Source organism: Podarcis filfolensis (genome assembly GCF_964270895.1).
Source record: "Podarcis filfolensis genome assembly, chromosome: 10".
Taxonomy (NCBI): Eukaryota; Metazoa; Chordata; class Lepidosauria; order Squamata; family Lacertidae; genus Podarcis; species Podarcis filfolensis.
Genome location: NC_139612.1, coordinates 28,014,626 through 28,033,734, shown reverse-complemented (window position 1 = coordinate 28,033,734; position 19,109 = coordinate 28,014,626). Strand labels below are relative to the sequence as shown.

The 19,109-nt window shown below is 38.8% G+C and overlaps 1 protein-coding gene across 6 annotated transcripts; it reads left to right on the top strand.

Annotated features, from left to right (window-relative positions):
- Positions 1 to 248: 248 nt before the first annotated feature.
- Positions 249 to 18,683, top strand: RPAP3 (RNA polymerase II associated protein 3). Of its 6 annotated transcripts, none has more exons than XM_083574508.1 (17): positions 249 to 449; positions 2,256 to 2,463; positions 3,031 to 3,171; positions 4,976 to 5,098; positions 5,857 to 5,984; positions 6,469 to 6,590; positions 7,501 to 7,571; positions 7,659 to 7,784; positions 8,238 to 8,365; positions 9,437 to 9,558; positions 10,351 to 10,421; positions 10,538 to 10,654; positions 11,229 to 11,458; positions 13,326 to 13,530; positions 15,105 to 15,202; positions 16,684 to 16,784; positions 18,067 to 18,683. In XM_083574508.1, exons 2-17 carry the CDS (start codon positions 2,311 to 2,313, stop codon positions 18,150 to 18,152), a joined length of 2,022 nt encoding a protein of 673 aa, XP_083430634.1. In that variant the 5' UTR covers positions 249 to 449; positions 2,256 to 2,310; the 3' UTR covers positions 18,153 to 18,683. The 6 variants fall into 6 exon arrangements, with proteins under 6 accessions (XP_083430634.1, XP_083430637.1, XP_083430635.1 ...); XM_083574511.1 differs by having other exon boundaries at positions 309 to 449; positions 2,311 to 2,463; XM_083574509.1 differs by having other exon boundaries at positions 371 to 481.
- Positions 18,684 to 19,109: the final 426 nt, after the last annotated feature.

Sequence of the window (19,109 nt, the reverse complement as noted above, 5' to 3'; positions counted from 1 at the left end):
TCAGGCGCGTCGGAAACAGCATGGTCCGGGAGGCCTCGCCGGCCACCGTAGGTCACTCACCGTAGTGATAGGGAAAAACCTCTCGAGGTCGCTCCGCCCCGCCTCTTTGGTACCAACGAGATGTGGAGAAGGAAAGATAGAACTGCCTCCGGCTGCTTCTTTTGAACCAATCACCGAACGAAGCGAGGAGAGGGCGGAAAGGCGGAAATGAAGAGGGGAGGGGAATCAGACGGTATCCATGGCACTAGAGGCAGCAGGCAAACTAAACTGCGCAACCGCCAGATAAGGCCGAGGGTCCTTTCTATGGTTACCACAGAACTACCTTTTTTCGCAAGGGGAGTTTTACATCACTGCTCTGTGGCGCGCGGGATTCTGGGAAAGGAGCGCGGCGCTCGGCCCGCGGAGTGACGGCTGGGGAGCGCGAAAAGGCGGGACCAAACTCCGCGCAGGTGAGGAGGCTGCGGGCGCCGACGATTGACAGGTGGGGCGGCTGCCTGAGGGAGGGAGTCTCGGGGCCGGCCGGCGGCGAGGGTGGCAGGGACTCTGGCCCGGGGAAGGCTCCCCTTTGGCAGTCTGAGGCCCGAGGCCTTCGAGAGCCCCCTTGAAACCGGGGCGGGGGGCGACACACCAAACAAGATTGCGCCATTCTCACGTTCACTGTTCGGTTTGACTCGGAGGTAATTTCCCAGGGAGGTTTCTGTCAGACTCCCGTCGTCTTACGCGTAGCTGTCGTATCTTTATAACGAACTTCGCCTTGAATTTAGTGAGGGGAACATCGCCTCCAAGTCTGTCCAAGCGCTGTTGCTGAAGAACGAACTGTTACGTGTCTCTGAACACGTGTCTGTTCTATTCCTGTATACAGCAGGAGGGGTGGGGGTGGAGTGGTCTGACCTCTGCAGTTTGAAAAAGAAAAGAAAAGTTTGGTCCAAGGGCACTATTTACAGGGTAATTTACTTGTTGGGCACTGTTTTGCCAGAGGAGCTTATCCAAAAAGAAAACCATGCATGCATTAAAGCCAGGGGGTGTATACATTAAAACTTCCTGCCCACTCCAAAAGGCCATATAGGTCGTTAAAAGCTAAAGTTGCCTGCTTTAAAAACTGTGTTTTTGGCTGGCACCTGAAGATACATAGCAATGGCACCAGGTGAGCCTCTGCAGAGAAAGCAATCCCTTGCCACCGTGCAATGATTCATTTTGTTATTTATTTATTTATTGAAACATTTCTGCCCCATCCTTCATTGAAATGATAAAAGCTAAAGGGATCCCTGACCATTAGGTCCAGTTGTGACCGACTCTGGGGTTGCGGCGCTCATCTCGCTCTATAGGCTGAGGGAGCCGGCGTTTGTCCGCAGACAGTTTTTCCGGGTCATGTGGCCAGCATGACAAAGCCACTTCTGGCAAACCAGAGCAGCGCACGGAAACGCCGTTTACCTTCCCGCCGGAGCGGTACCTATTTATCTACTTGCACTTTGACATGCTTTCGAACTGCTAGGTTGGCAGGAGCAGGGACCGAACAACGGGAGCTCACCCCATCGCTGGGATTCGAACCGCCGACCTTCTGATCAGCAGGTCCTAGGCTTTGTGGTTTAACCCGCAGCGCCACCCATGTCCCTCGTTGAAATGATACATCACTATAAACTCTGGCCAAAACAACTATGAGCAAAAAAAGTAAATAAATGGAACCTGTGGGTATAGGGTATACCATAGGGCAGTATACAAATGATGATGGTGATTGTAATAATAATAATAATAATAATAATAATAATAATGATAATAATAATAGGGACAATAAAGTCGCAGCAATAATTATGGATCAAAATCTGGCCAGATGATTGACATCCCCCATCCTTGGTAGCATAGGTTGGTTTTTAATTGGCACTGGAAATTCATTGGTGTTGGTATTTTAAGGGGCTTCTGGCAGTTTTCACCATTTGTAGCTTAAGAAAGAAGAAAAGTATGTGGAGTACTCAACAAATGCAAGGTGCAATGCAATAGAGGGGTGGGTTTAGTACATGATGGTTTTATTGTGAAAATAAGACACACCCCAACTTTGCATGTTAGTGGACTGGGCATATGTTTAATGGTCTAATTTCCTGTGGCTCTGTATAATTCAGTCTAGTTTCATTATTTTTTTAGTAAGGGGCTTTTAGAATGATAGTAGCCTGCTTTTCCCCACTAAATTTATCGTATCATCAGATGATGTTGCTTATTTCAGTACTCAAGCACTTTTCTCTTTTTTTCTTTCCTTAATCTAGTATCTGCAAATGTTTGTTAGTAGCCTGACATTTCCCAAAACCTTTTAATTACCAGATGACTTCACCAAATAAAGCAATAGAGTTACAGATGCAAATAAGACAAAATGCAGAAGAGTTGCAAGATTTTGTGAAAGAATTAGAAAATTGGGAAAAGGATATTAAAGAAAAGGATTGCAATTTACGGCAACAGAGTGGAGTTCCAGTCAAGGTAAATTCAGTTATCTGATACTAGGATTGACAGGGATGCTTACAAGTAGAAATATGTCCTTTTTAAATTTCAAGTGAAACTACAAATAAATCACTTGTATTACTGATGTAGTTTTTGCCATTTTGTGCTTAGCATGTTTGTTTGGCAGGAAGTCATATACTTAGGTTTCCTCTTTTACAAAGCAAAAGGAGACTCTTTGTAAACTCTGAAACATTTAGGTCATAACTTTCAACAAACAATGATGCATAGTGCCATTCTTTTCAAGATAGAATCATATGTAATATTGCAATTGTTTCCCCAGCTTAAGCAGCTCCCTTGCCATTCACAGCTACTTTCTCTGAGAGAAGAAATCCCTTTGGGAGCAGGGGAAGAATGGAACTACACACAGCATAGAGATTGTTTAAGTGGGTCGCATACCTGGATGAGTCTTCCTTTAGTGCATTTGGGAATATACATCCTCATCAATGGCCAATAAATCTGCTTGTGTACCATGGGAACTAGAAAAGGGCAAATCAATTTATTTATTAAGTTTTCTGATACTGAATAGCAACCTTTTCTGATATTTAGGATTTACCACCAATTCGAAATGAAGCTTATAAGAAAAGGAAGAAAAACAAAGTTAAAGCCATCTCTAAGAAAACTACTGAAGAAAATAAAAAGAATAAGATAAAATCTTATGATTATGAGGCATGGGGGAAGCTTGATGTGGTAAGCTGAATCTAGTTATTAAAATGCTAGGAAAAATACAGAGTTTTGTTTTGTGGGATTTAAGTATGTAACATTAAAGCACGCTATGAAATTTTAAAAATACAATTACAAATTCAAACATCATTTTTTTTAAATTTACACCTTTATCTTACTTAGGAAGAGCCCAGGGCAATGTACAGCAACCATGTGAACAAAATAATGATAAGAGAGCCATAAAACATATATACAATTTTTAAAAAAACTTGTAGCAAATTATTTAAAACGGAAATACATGTGTTGCTCAATAGAACACCTCTTATTTGTAAAACTGGAAAGGCCAAGGCAAAGGTAACTGTTTTCATTTGGTATCTGAAGGCCAACAATGGGAAACATTGGAAAAATCATTCCAGATTCAGGGACCTACCATAGTGAATGCCCTTCTGTACATCTCTTCATCCTAAATATTGTTGGGGACCTCAAGCAGAGCCCCAAGATCTGTAATCCATCACTACTTTGAACCACGTCTGGTATTATACAAGTGTCCAGTGCAGAGCTTTTAGGATAGGTGATCCCATCTTACTGCCTCAGTCAATAATCTGGCAGTAATATCCATCACTAGCTGTAGCTTCTGGACCCTTTTCAAGGGTAGCCCCATAACAAGTGCATTGCAGTAATCCAAATGGGAGGTCACTAGAGCATGGGTTACCGTGACTAGCCAGCACTGAAACAAACTCAAATACTTCCGAAGGTTCAACTAAAGAATATTACAGTTTATTGGTGAAACATATTGTCTGTATGTTTTATTAGACTGTAGTCTAATTAATGAGATAATTAAGTTGGACATAGATTAATTAACATTTCTGATCTGTGCTTATCCAATTAAAATGAATAGATGTTGCACAGGAGCACCGTTGTCCAGATTACATTCTTGTACCCTAGCCTAAGATTTTAGCTAAAGTAAATTTCACCAAAGGCAGATTTAGTCACAAGAAAATGTATTTCTGGGTTGTCTTAGGGCATTCTATATACTGTAGAAAAATGTTGTAGATTTCTAGTTGTAACATGTGACGCTACAGACTTCAGGAAGGGTGGGTGTGTTGGGGGGTGGGTGGTCTGCTTTCATGTAAAGCATTTATTTCACATTTAGTGAGCACATTGTGGAGAGGCTAAAGTAAGTTTTTAATATGGGGAAGTAATCCAAAATATGACATCACTCCTTTTCCCGCACTCTGAAGTGGTACAGACCCAAATTCTACCACCTCATTCAATGTATGTATAAACAGGGTGTCAATTATACAACAGTCAGTAGAACTAAATTAGCTTTAGTATTCAGGCTTAATTTGAAGGAATGGGTTTCCACTTTTTCCCTTTTCCAAGGGAGCATTTCTAAAATGCTGTAACTTGAGCTCTTGAGCCAAAACCCAGCTGTATAAACAAGTGCTCAAAGCTCTCTCCCTTATCAGTCCATGAAGGCTGGTAATGACGGATGATCTTGTCCACTCCAAAGTGGAATTTCAAAAAAATACTTCCCAGAAATTCATTTCTAACATCCCTTCTGAAATGGCTTTGGGCAGAAAAGTTTTACTTTCAGAAGCAGTTACTCCATTTTGTGATACTACTTTAGCTCTGATAACGGAAATCTTTATTTAAAAAGTGAAAAGACAGTTTGCTTTAGCTGGTTGGATAGGAGTTGGGTGAAATACGTGGATGAATGTTAGTGATATAACTAATATTTAATAAGACATTCACTGTTTTTTACTACTTTGTTTATTCACCCTTTAATTTTTTTTAATTTGTAATTTTCTTCAAATGTGTGTCATTTCAGGATAAGATACTTGAAGAACTTGATAAGGAAGATAGCACCCATGATTCAGTGTCTCTAGAATCAGATTCTGAAGAAGATGGAATACACATAGACACAGAAAAGGCTCTTGCTGAGAAAGAAAAGGTTATTTTGGTCTTTCAGAATGAGGGACACTTTTGTTTTCTCCCAACACCCTTTAGGATGTACCTTCAGATTAAACCTTGAAACCAAGAGATTAACTCCAGACATTTTTGGATATTTTACCGTGACTCATTCCTTATCTAATTATTTTAAGACGTGTTATGGGCAGCATGGTGATTTGATATTCTTTTGTTTGTTATATTGATGATCTTCTTGAGATAGGCAGTTCGGAATTGTGGTATTTACTTACTTTAAATCACGTTCCATTTTCTGTAAAAACAACAACAAGAAGGAAACCCAACCTGGTAAAAGCTATAGATGTTTTGGAAAATTGGTGACAGTCACACTCTTCTGTCCTGCTCAACTCTTATCTCCCAGTGCAGGTTGTGTGATCGAAAGTGAGGTCTGAAAACTGCTAGAATTTGTGGTTACGGAAGTCATTTATAAACAGAAGTGTGAATTGGGGCTAGAGAGATTATGAATATGTGCCCCCTTCCCAAAATTTTATTATATTATTTATTTGCATTTATATTCATTTCCTCAATTTATATTCAAAATAAGCCATGGCGTAGGTTAGGATGCATGTGAGTCTTGCTGAGCTCTTTTACAAGGATTCCATCTGAATTTGGTTGAACATGGGCCACAAAATCCTGAAAGCTGGCAAACACAATTCTCACGATACAAGAAAAGTAACATGGGGGGGGGGGAGGAATCAGTTTGAAGTATATTCACATCACTGATCACTATATTTTGTTTAACAGGGTAATAATTATTTTAAGCAAGGAAATTATGATGCTGCAATTGAATGTTACACAAGAGGAATGAATGCAGATCCTTACAATCCTGTTTTGCCCACAAACAGATCATCTGCTTTTTATCGACTGAAAAAGTAAGGCTTGTTTTGGATACTTTGGTATTTCAGGATTTCCTTAAGCATTCAGCTCCCCCTCTCTTCTTTTTCAGTAGCCTTGTTTTGGTTTTATACCTGTCAATGCTCAACCATTTCAGTTTGCCATTTGATAGATTAATTAACAAAGAAAATGGGAAATTAGTGCCTTATCAGAAGCTGGTATTGATGCTCAGCATCCTGAAAGTGCAGAGGCAAACATTTCTGAAGTAGTCCCATTTTATGAGCATTGACTCCTTGAAGGCGGTGGTAGGAAACATCGGAGTCACATGCTGTGGCTGCCCTGTCAGACAGCGGGGGACAGAATATACTGAAGGGTATGATATAGCTGACAGTCTTCCCCAATTCAGCACCAGTGCAACTTTAGAAGTATTCATACCCACATTTCTGTGAATTGCATGGGTTTCTGTTTGCATGCTTTTAAGGAACATGCATTTGGGATGACAAACCTACAATATTGTTGCAGGTATTCTGTGGCTGAATCTGATTGTAACTTAGCACTTGCCCTAAACAAAAATTATACAAAGGCTTATGCCAGAAGAGGAGCAGCTCGCTTTGCTTTGCAAAATTTTGACGGTGCTAAAGAAGGTATGTTGGATTTTCTGTTTCTGTATGTTTAATATTCATTCGTTTTGGCTCTCAAAGACATTGCTCAGCCACAACTCGTTTCATCCCAGGCCATTAACCATGCTTGCTGGGGCTGATGGGAGTTGTAGTTCAACAACATATGCAGGGCCAAAGGTTCCCCACATGCCTGCTCTAGATAAATAACTTTTTGATTTATGGATTGACCTACCAATATACCAGCATTTCAGCATTAATTCTTCAATTTGCCTTGTCTCTGAAGCATCCATGGAAGAGTTCAGCCAATTAATTAATGTATACAGCATTCTGAGAAACTTCTCAATTGAACAAGATTCTGGGAAACACCCATATATTATTAATTTTAAGTAAAATATGCTGTATCTCAAATGTCACTGGACATTATTGGTTTGTATAATCTTAGAAGAAACTTCTTATATTTGTTCCCCTTCTTTAGTGTCTGTAAAAAAAATTACATTGGAGAAATGACTTTTTTTTAAAAAGGTCATTTTGCAGATATAACAATATTGTCTTAGATTCATGTTTGCTGACGTTGAAAATCACCCAGGTTGAAACGTAATTACAAACTGTTGGAGACTAACAGTGTTCTGAAATGTGATGAGATCTGTTTTCCATCTTCCCTCAAAATGAAGTCTAGAGACTGTGATACCTATTGATGAACTATAAATGTGTTTCATGTTATCTTCTAGTTTATGTAGTTGGGTAATAATGCTATTAAACTTTTGGGAGGTTACTTTGAGAACTATTTACTTGTTTTGCTTTTTAAGTGAGGTATGTCAGTGCATTTCCTATACAAGAAGCACTGCTGATACAATTAGCAAGCCGTAACTTACATTTTTCCTAAAGCTTCGTGCTTTTCACCCTATTAATGTATATTTTCATGTCATGCTGTCAGATTACGAAAAGGTTTTGGAGTTGGATTCAGACAACTTTGAAGCAAAAACTGAACTTAGGAAAATCGAACAGGTAAATAATTTAAATTTGCCCAATGAACATGATTTTATTTTTTGCTATGTAGTATAAATGTTTTGCATGTCTTATGTCTTATATTAGGCTCTCCTGTCGAAAGAAGGCTTCCAAACTGAAGAATCAGATGTCTTTACCAACACTGAAATAACAGAACAGAAACAAACTGAGGAGGAGCAGCTAAAGCAAAAGGCTATGGCAGAAAAAGATTTGGTAAATAGAACATATAATGTTCAAGATAGTTGTGGGAGTTGTGGTGGAATTTTATAGTGGTTCAGAATTCATTGCATTGTGGAAGCCTTTTTGCACAGTTCTGCACCATGCAGAACTGGAACCCACATCTGTGACAAATGGAATAAGTGTCTAGTGTTTAGTTAGTTGTGTGGTTTCTTTAAAGCGACCAAGTGTTAAAACACTAGATTTACATTATTCTGATGTAGCTCCAGCCCTGGCCCAGCTGCTATATGATTGTATTGTGTTGTCATATGCCAGACATTCTGAAATGTGCATTGCTGTCTGAAAAGCATACCCTATCACTACTTCTCTTCTTTCACATGCAGGAGTGTGTGAGATATTGAATAAAGTCTTAATTTTTGAAGTGCTGCTCACTTGTATGAAGATGCAATTGTTGATGTATGCACTGTTTCTCTTCCCCAAATATCACAGGGAAATGGCTATTTCAAAGAAGGGAAATATGAAATAGCAATAGAATGCTACACACGTGGAATAGCAGCAGATGGCACCAATGCGCTTCTTCCAGCCAACAGAGCTATGGCCTACCTGAAAATTCAAAAGTGTGTGCTCTTGAACTTGCAATTCCGCATGATCTGCGTATTTTCTTAGCATTTAAATCAATTCTGTCTTTTGAAATCTTTTTTGAAATACATATTCATAAGCAAAGCTTTTTACTAATTGCACTCTCATCAGTATCTATTAAAAAACAATCTTAATTAATTTTCATATAACACACCAATAAACAGTACAACACAACATTTTGTTCCCACAAGAACATTTTGTTCCCATAGTGGAGATTATGTCATAGCTTGGGTTGGTCTAATGCTGTTTTGCACTTCACCGAACTGATCTGAAAATGTTTTTTTGTGTGAAATTAAAACTTGTGTACATAAGCAAGTGGCTAATGTAAGCACTACTTTCATATATTACAAGAATGACTTAATGGAGGAATTCAGAGCTACGATCTCCTCATCCATTCTCATTGCATTTTATTCATCAAGTTTTAATATTCAACCAGTGAAGTAGAATAAAGTATTCCTTTAGAGCAGAGCTTTCCAAACTTTCCAAACACATTAGTGTGTCAGCTGCAGTGTGTAGGTGTGTCACGTGAACGCTCCCCTCACTCCTCCCGGGGCTGGAAAGAGGTTAATTTAACCTCCGGTTTGCTAGTAAAATTGAACTACTCTGTCGTGAAATGATGCATGTCTAAAAAGTGTGTCATCAACATGAAAAGTTTGGAAAGCTCTGCTCAGGTTCAGATTGGTACTGTAGCTGTTACATTGTCAAGACTAGAGAGCAACTCTGCTATAAGTTGATACTCTTTGTAACATATTCAACTAAATGTTTTTGAACTTTCCAAATAATGGTCACATAAAGTTTAAATTTAGGCAACATATTGGTTTTTAATCCAAGCACTTCTTTAATGTAATCACATTGAGAAAGGTCTGTTCAGCTCTAGAGATAGAATTACACAGCTTCTAGTAGCATATAATTCTCATATTTGCTCATATGTGACATAGATATGCAAACTTTGGTCAGAATTTGTTGGAGTGACTGTAGACTGAGAAGCAATATCTGATGGGATCTGCACTACTAAGTAATCCTTTTAAATGTTTTCTCTTGATGATGAGATATGAAGAGGCAGAGGAAGATTGTACTCAAGCTGTATTACTAGATTCCTCCTACTCAAAAGCTTATGCCAGAAGAGGGACTGCGAGAGCTGCACTAGGAAAGCTAAAAGAAGCTATGCAAGGTGGGATTTTTAATGGATGTGTGCTTGATGTTATCTTTTGATGAAGTTTTTGCTCAATCATAATTTCTCAGTGCAACAGCTCCAGTCCACCAACAGCAATCCAGTATGATAGCAGCAAAGCTTGGGCAGAAAGTAACTGGTTTTTTTAACATCTAGATTTTCTGAGCTACCACGTTTGCCTGATATAGTTGGGCCACTGTAAGGGGGCACATGGATGTGTTCCTACCCACTTAACCTTTGCCCAGGGAATAGCACTGAAACTTAATTTTATTTCCATAAGGAGACTCTCGCCTGAAGGCGATGTGGCAGAATCTGGACCCTGTCTAAATTGCTAATTGAGAATCTAATCAGTTTGGTATTTGAAATTGGGCCTTGCATCCTGCCTCATTGGAGTCAAGGCTGGTACTGCTGATTCAAAAGAAGTAAAGCTATTTTGCACTGACAGAGAGCATGAAAATTGCTTAGTTCCCATTTCCTTGCTATTGCTCTGAGTGCAAAATTTCATTCACAGTAGCTTACATTTTAATAAATAATGACCATTAGTTACTGTTATTGCATTTCAGTAGTTCATTAATAGATACTTGAGCATGCCATAGTCATGGAAATCACATTTATTATAGTGGGGAAAGTCTTCTTTGGGAGACCAGTTGGATTCAGTGGGACTTCCAAATGGTTAACATTTGATAATGGATCGTGTCTTAACAGTTGCAGATAAATACGTGTAAATTAAGTGTTAAAACTAATTATCGTTACATTACATTAAATTTGTGTTTCTTGATATAAATTCATCAGATTTTGAAACTGTTTTGAAGCTGGAACCTGGAAATAAGCAAGCAGTAAATGAAATAATGAAACTTAAGAATGTAAGTGTGTTGTACTTCAGTATCTCCCTAGTTACTTCCTTAAATTACTTTGAGTATTTTTCTGAGTTATAAATCATTCCGATTTTCATGGATGGTTATTTACTAATCTTTTAAAGGAATCAATTGCAAAAGGGCTGTGGACGGGCACGGAATGTCCTGGACTATCACAAAAGGAAACAGAAGCACAAAATCTAGTGAAACCCATTGATAAACCCTTGCATCTTAGATCAAAAGTAAGTACAAATGATGAGGGTATCAGGTGTTTTTATCCCAAGGATAAGGTTAGTGAGAGCAGGGCAAACTTGTGTGGGCTTGAAATGTTGTAAAGAAGAGGATCAGTTTGTTCAGGAAGGGAAGTTACAGGCAGGATGTTTGCTGGTATGAAATCAAGAGAAATTTCCAGAAAGGGTAGAGGTGTGGAAGGAGAGAAAAGTGCATCCTAAGTAGTTTACATGGATCTGAATGGCGAGCCATATGTCTGTCTAGTATCATAAGAGAGGAAGATACAAAGAGGATTTAAAAAAAAAAAAAAGTTTAGAAGGTGTGGTCTTATAAATTCTGCCATACACATTTGGGGTGAGATCAATTGATAGGAGGCAGATTCCATTGCTGTGTGTGTGTACTAAAAGGGTGAGTGTGTCTTCCTGTGATTGCCTACAAAAGTTTTATGCCACAAACAACCTCTTAGTTTCGGGATTTTCATATTTGCTATGACAGGCAAAGGTAAGCTTTGAGAATGCACCCAGTTGTTCACAGGTATGTTAAAACCGCTGTAACTAACTCCCTGCATGGTTCTGTTCTGTTTAGAAACCCTTGAGAAGAGTAATCATTGAAGAAGTGGATGGTGAGATTCTGACCGCAAATTTGCTGGTTACCTCCAATCCGCAACCTAATCAGTCTGTTTCTGCAAGTGTAGAAGCAACAAATACCTCAGCATCTGCACAGAATCCAAGCAAAGATGATTTTTCTTCTTCAGCTGATACTCCCAAAGCAAAGCTGTTGAAAATAGAAGAAATCGGAGATTCTGTAACCATAGAGTAAGTACTGATTTTAGTATTAAATAACAACTAGTGGTTTGTTTTGCTCCAAACAAACATGTTCACAATAAACTATTAACTATTAGCTTACTATGAGTTTTGAATTGACCCATATGGTAATGGGGGTAGGAGGCCTTATGAACGGAATAAACAAATGGGAACTTTGGAAATGATTTTAATCAGATCTTTTAGTTCCATATAGGTTAGGATAATTTTAGCTCAAGACAGTTGATGCTAAAAATCATGGTGGCTTAACAGCATGTATGTCCTTTTGAATGAATCTTAAAAGTAAAACTACAAGGCTATTTTTTCAGGTCTAATACATGTTATATAAGTACACAAATGGAAGAGTTTATAACTTTCCCCTCATATATTTTAGGAAACACTATACTGTATTTAGTGGTGTCCAAACTTTTTTTCAAAGAGGGGCAGATTTGATGAAGTGGGGGCCGACCAAAGTTGTTGACCTTTTTTTAGGATTGCAGTTGTTGAGCTTCTATTAAGATTTAAGTTGTTGCGGTTTTTTTAGGATTTTAGGGAGTAGGGCCGGATTAGGCCCCCAAAACGGACTTTGGACATGTCTGCTGTATGTGGTATACAGTAAACATTTTATTCTTGTAGCAAAGTTCCAACCCTTGAATATAAACCAAATGGAATGACATATAAATTACAGGAGAGCAAATGGCTACACTGTAATCAGTGTTGAGGGGGCTTGGACATTTGACATTTTTTTCTTTCACGTTATAAAATTATAGGGAAAGGCTTTACTTTTCTAGTTGTGAAAATTCCCTTTTGACGTTTATAATTTTCAGAGCACTATGGGCTTAAAGAATTGTTGTTTCTTACCACTTTTTTCCTCACCAAATTAAATGTACCGTTAAATATTTGGTGCATTAGCATTTAGTATTAAGTAAATCTCTTGTTCTGAACTTTTATATTCATAACCAACTTTGTTGCACAATAGTTGAGGCATTTTTACCCTTTAAACATTGCAAGTAAATCTAAAATGTATGTCAGATCAAGTGTAAGTAGTACTGTTGATGCATATAGTCTTAATCATGTGTTCCAATATTGTTGCTATTGTTTGCAAGATTAGGCTTTGAAAATGTACGTTGCACAAGATTGTGCAGTTTTCTACACAATCTACTTAGTGGGGATTAGTGTTGGAACAGAATTCATTCTGACAACATCCAATGAAGTGTTACCAATCATGCACATATATTGATTATATGCAAGCTTTTTGTATGATTGATATAGACTGAATCTTACATTATGTCTTATCCTGACCCTGTCCTTTACTAGAACAGATTCTAATCTGTTAAGGGGAGTCTCTACCACCATTCTGGATTTTTTGTTTTCTTTTAACTACTTCAACAGAGTCCTGTACTCTAAATCAGGGAGTCATAAATGGGTTGGGACCAAGTATCAGAATTAGTGCCTTCTCCATAGCTTGGACTCTCAGATCAACAGCTGAGAGAGGCCCTTCTTACTCTTCCCTCTTTGTCAAAGTTGAAAAAAATGACAACCAGAGAGAGGGCCTTCTCAGTTTTGACACACCGTTTTTGACATACCTTCTGTAAGGAGGCTCACTTGGTGCTGATGTTATCTTTTAGGTGTCAGGTGCAAGAAAATCTTTCTGTTCACTGGCATTTAAGTTTTAGGAATTTTAAATGTTTTGCTGATAGTTCTGTTTTGTCTGCCAATTGTTGTTAACATGTGTCTTATTGATGGGACCCTTTAATTGTGTGAATCACTCTGGAACCAATTTTGAAGATTGGTTTGAATAAATATAACTGTGTTTTGTAAAACCTGTCTCCAAATAGAGGCTAGGTAATCATCCACTTCATGTCTGCCTTAAATGTTTTAGACCTGTCAGCAAAAGCACTGTGAAAGAGAAACCATCATCTACATCTCAGTCTTGTGCTATGAAAAAACAAACTAAGACAGAAAAACAAACACTTCTCCCCACATTTACATTCCCTGTGCCTCCAGTTCCTGTGAATTCTTTTCAGCTGGAATCGGATTTCAGAAAATTAAAAGGTTACCCAGATCAATTATACACGTACTTGAAGGTAAGCTTCTTCATAGCTAAGTATGGTTTCTACCAAGTTGTGTAACTTTACAGTGCAGTCTTTCTTAATACCTTCCTTTAGGGTAAAGCAATTTCCAACTTGTGATTTATTTAGTTTATTTCATTGCATATTTGTTGTTGTTACCCATGAATAGTACCTTTAGGGTATGTTTTTCCTATTTAAGCTTCAGGTACGTGTTGAGCAACCTCACTGTCTCAGTCAGTTCATGCAAAGAGGTTGCAGCTGTCTCCAAAGCCAATTCCATTGTGTCCAGTGTGGGGCGTCCCATACAGGGTTTTTTTGGGTAATAGCAAGAGGAGAGGGGAGCTCCAGTGCTGGCTGTGCAGCCTCACGTTTATTTAGGGATTTGGAGTGGCCTTCCTCTCCTTCACCAGCAGCCCTAAAACCATCATAGGTGCTTCATTTGAGTGCTGACACTCCACTTGGCTTCAGGACTCAACCTTCCACTGTAGTATTAGAACCAAGTGTGTTCCCTTTCCCTGTGAGTCTCTGTAGCCCTTGTGCTATGCTAAAGAGAAGGTAAAATTGAAGCTCCTGCAGTTCTTTAAAATGGATCTGGGTAGAATTGAGTTGGACACCCATCTTCCACTTAGCAATCTTGGACTGAAAGGAAGCAGGAAGTCAGCTGCCTCCTTTCGTTCAACCAAACTCAGCCCCTACTGCTCTCTTCTGCTGATATTTGATGGCAATGTGCATGCCTGGATAAACAATCTCTTCCCCCCCCTCTCTCTCTGTGTCTATGTCTATATAATCAGAGGTACTTTTGGAGGGGAAAGACAGGATTTATTATGTAACTTCGGGAAATTCTCTCCATCTGTAGGATTGCATTCATCAGCTGTAGTATTGAAAGTGCTTATCAAACTGCATATACTTGTAGAGCTAACTGTGGTATAGGCGTCTTAAAACCCTTAACCTTCAGAGAACTCTTTCCACATCAGCAGGACAGTAGAAGATCCTCTGACCATATGTTGATTACCTTGAATCCTGCTCTTCCTCCAAGGACCTTAGGTTCTTTTCTCCCCACCCCCTGATTTTCATAATAACCCTTTGAAGTAGGTAAAGCTGAGAGAGAACATCTGGCCCAAGGTGCTTGCTGCCGAGCTAAGCAGCAGACTGTGAATCCTAGGTCTCCCCTATCACAGTCTCTGTACGCTGTCACAGGATCTTAACAGCATTTTCTAGGCCACACATTCCATTCATACTGGCCCTGGGAGCCTCACTGTCACTTCATATGAACTGAGAGACCTTGAGAACAAATCCAACTTTCCCTGATGCTGCCCAGTATGGGGAGAGGGGCAATCAGTATTAAAAGGAGCAAGCTGTACATCAAGGAGGTGTGTTCCACCATTACTATCACTCTCATTGGAGAACCATGGTAAACTCCCAAGGAACTTCCCTAGAACAGTTTGAAAACTGCTGGTATAATGAAACGTTTTAATTGATTTGATTTCTTTCCAGTCAAGCTTTTGTTTCTATAGGCACTGTGCAAGAAGATGAATTCTGATAATGTATAATGCCTGCTTTGTTTTTGTTTTTCTTTTGTTTTCTCAAAGCAAATTGATCCTTCACTTTATCCTAATCTGTTCCAAAAATCCTTGGATCCAGATGTATTTAGCCAAATTTTGAAAATTCTACAGGATTTTTATACTGGGTAAGTTTTTCAGTTCATGGATTTTTAGATGGTAAATTGAACAGCTGGACTCATTTCCTGGCTGAAAAGCAATTTTCCTGTTTTCCAGAGCATATTTCTGGCTGCTTGTTGTTGTGCCCAATTCTAGCAATATGCCAGTACTTGGAATTAGTGTCGCTTGAATAATCTGTAAGAGAAATGATATTTTACAAAGCAATTTTGGGAAAAGTAAGAAAAAAATCAGCAGCAAAGTGTTGCTTAGAGCTGGAACACTTCAATGCTTACCTTTCAGAATATTTGGATGAAAATCCAGAGTTGACTCACAATACAATGGTCAGTAAATATATGGGCACCTTAACAATTGTTCCTTCACTTATTCTGACATCATACCATGCCTCTGAAGAGTGGCGCAAAGTCTAACATGAGACTCTCCCGTCTATCCATCCATGTAACTTGAGTGCAGAGGAAGCATCTCATTGTTGACTTTGGAGGCACAGCACAATGCCAAAAAGTCAGCACCTTCTGCCCAAGTTCCAGGTTAATGGAAAATGCAGTGCCCGGCTTTGCACTATGCTCTTAAGACACTCAGAATGTCTTTGAAGCATAGTGTGAAGATCAAAACTAGATTATACAAATCCTCTGTATGTGCCAGAGATAATGACTGTACCAAGGCTAGTTAAGATTTGTGGAACTTTGTCACCATGCTTGCTCTTCTTAGGCAGCTGCTTATGCATAAGACGGGTGGTTCGTTTCAAGTGAAATCAATATTCTAGAATATCTTGACCTGCCTCAAAATATCCTTTTAACGGTGATGCCAAGAACTGAGCTTTGAGTCATATAGAACCAAAGCATGTCCCCTACCACTGAGAAGTATGAACTAAGTTGTTTTGATGTGCTTATGAGAAAGCACAGCATGTGTATTACTATTAGTATTATTAGTAAGACCCTGTATTAATGCTGCACACACAGAAAGGGGGAGTTGAAGGAGTGCTGGCAAGATAAGATCAAGTTCCTCAGAAACAAGGAAATGAGGACTAGATGACTATCAATTTAATGTAATGTTGGTAGGAGGCAAGTACACAAAATACATCCATTATCATGAAAACAGTCTGGAATGATGTTCAGCATGGGAAACTTTTGTTATGCAAAAATGATTGCATAACTTTGAACAAAATGAAATACCACAGTTGCACCTTAAACGGGAGCAGTTTCAGGATATTTTATACAAAATATTCTTATTTTGGATACCCATAGGAACATAAGGTTATCAAGTTGCTTTTCTGGATATGTCAAAATTATCAGATTATTGACAAATCATATCTGATTTGTAGCTTGTTGTAGTGGTTGTTTATATAAATTGGTTTTAATACTTGACTAATTTTATCCATGCATTTTGTTTTTCACTTTTTACTTGAGTTTGATAATGCCATATACATGTCATGAAATTATCCAATCAAAAGAAGTTATTTATCGTTGTATGTTAATGTTTCCCTCTCACACAGGAAAGAAGAACCTTCACTCATCTTAGAAATTCTGCAGAAGCTGTCCGAATCAAAAAGATTTGATATGGCAGTAATGTTTATGTCTGATTCAGAGAAAAAAGGTAAATAAAATGCAACCATGGGTCACTAATAGAATCTAGTAGTTGGTAGGTTTAGAGATAGGCATGCTAATTGCACAGTTTGGTTGCTGCAACAAAATCCTGAAAGTGTTGTTTCACTTTCTTTTTTTAAAGAGATTCTATCCAGCATCATTGTTTGAGAAAATAATTTTCTTCACCTGCTCCCCCCCCCCCCCCCCGCAAAACCTAAAACCAAAATTAGGTAGCTTGGGCTTCTGGTGCTGTTGCTGGGTTAGTATAAAATGGAAATGGAAAGTGTCTGGATTTTTCTCTCTCTGAGAAATCTTAAAGATCCTGCTGATATTTAACAACCCAATATAAATAAAATATTGCAAATTGGGTGCCAAAGTACAATGTTGCAGTTCTTTCTTTTGGAGCTTAAAAAACAATTGTTGCATCAGAGGCAGGAGTTCTTGCTCCAACCTGTTTCTTACTTCATGTGCAAAATTTATTTTCTCTTAAGTTTAGAACATTTTAGAAGTGCAACCAGTCTTTATGCAAGTCTGTGGAATACAAGTGCTGAATTGGTCTCAGAGGTGGTCAGAGTGAGACAATTGGAAGTAGTTTTAGCTTTTTCAGCAATCTAAAAGATATGAGGGGGCAGTATTAGGTATTAGAAATCCAAATCAGTCACCTCTCACCTGCAGTATTAACAGTGAATTCTGCTGCAGGGCCCCCATAGCAGTGAACTACATGATTGTTATAGTCTACTCTCTCAGGCCACTTGGCAACATGGCGAATAAAAGCAGTGGTTTACCATCATACCTTCAAAAACTAAATTGCAGCTTCTGATTGGCTGGAAGCTCCTGCAGCCAATCAGAAGCCGCGGAAGCCCTGTCAGACATTTGGGTTCCAAAAGAACGTTCCCAAACCAGAACAATCACTTCCGGTTTGCAGCATTCCGAAGCCAAAACGTCTGAGTTCCAGGGCATTTGTGATCCAAGGTACAACTGTATACTGTAGCATTGTTTGTTTGCTACTCTTAGCTTTCGCCCAGCTTGCATACCTGTGGACAACACTGTAAACTACTCAGAGAAATGGATTAAAAAGTAACAAAGCAGCACAGAACCTGATTTTCTCCTCTCTGCACCTCCGCCTTTGTTAGCCTGCCCTGCAGCTGATAAAGAACATTTTGAAGCCTCCCAGACTGTGAAAGCCCTGCGCTTCTCTTCACCAGCCACTTGCCAGGCAGTCTCATGCAGAGAATATATATATGAGCTGATTAAAAGGCTTAAGAAATGCCCTAATCTCTCTTTTCTTATAGCTGCACATTCGTTATTTGGTCATTTGGAGCAGTCAGGATTGAAAGAGTCTTCCGTTAAACCGCTCAAGACAAGATACGGTATTTAAGGCAAATACCTTTTTGTGTCTGCCTAGAAGTACAGCTGATTCTGCACCGTTTTGGAAAGACACTTGCCTTCAGATGATCAGTGAGACTCCATCTAGGAGGATTCAAAGTACCTTCCACTTGGGCATGAGGATTGTTTGGTCCCCCCGTGCCACATCACATGTTTCTTTGGAAAGTCTCTGCACTTTCAATGGTAGTTTCCTGGATAGGGAAGAGAGGGGAAAGGCTGGTATTACATTTACTGCTCCATGCACTGCGCTGTGGAGCCAAGCCTGTGAAAAAGAAGCATTTATGTGGAAATGGTAAATGTGTGTCTTCCTGTCTAGCAGGGTACCTCATAAGATTTAGCACGACAGAACCTATTTTAAACTGGGCTTTTTTCCCTCTTTGATCATATTGTAGAATCAAAGCTGACAATGAGTTGTTAAAATATTTTATAAATTTTGCGTTGTACGTATTAATTTGCTGTTTTAAAATAATTCTGTATTTCTGTTCTTATCAATAAACAGATGTTTAATTCCAGGATTCTGAAACTGTTGTATATGATTACTAATTTCAATGTTGATACCTCTTGTCAGATTTTTCAGGTACAGATGAGTGAAAATCTTATTATTTTCAACCAATTGCCACCTTGCCTCAATTTCTCCCTATTTCAGTTACTAACAAAGAACATTTTTCTCCTAAGGATTCATCAATCATCGTTTTGGCTTTGTTGGTATCTTCTTTCTGAGACTATATGTATATCACATGAGTTAATCACCCTTTACCTCTTCAAACGCCCACCCTTACTAAGAGTTTAAAACTGGTTATTTTGCATTTCACTGGTGTAAATTACTGGAATCAAATGAAGGATGTATATTTCTGTATATTCTTCAATAACATTAGGTGTATTCGTGATGCTAGATAGTTGTCAATTAAACATTTTGACAAAAGCATTATATAAACACACTATTTTTTTT

Bases quoted from the DNA above. Each gene is read 5' to 3' on its own strand.
- RPAP3 (XM_083574508.1), top strand. From the start codon at position 2,311: ATGACTTCACCAAATAAAGCAATAGAGTTACAGATGCAAATAAGACAA. The intron at 5,099-5,856 runs GTTATTTTGGTC...TTTGTTTAACAG, and splicing joins CTCTTGCTGAGAAAGAAAAG to GGTAATAATTATTTTAAGCA. The intron at 16,785-18,066 runs GTAAATAAAATG...CTTTTCTTATAG, and splicing joins GTCTGATTCAGAGAAAAAAG to CTGCACATTCGTTATTTGGT.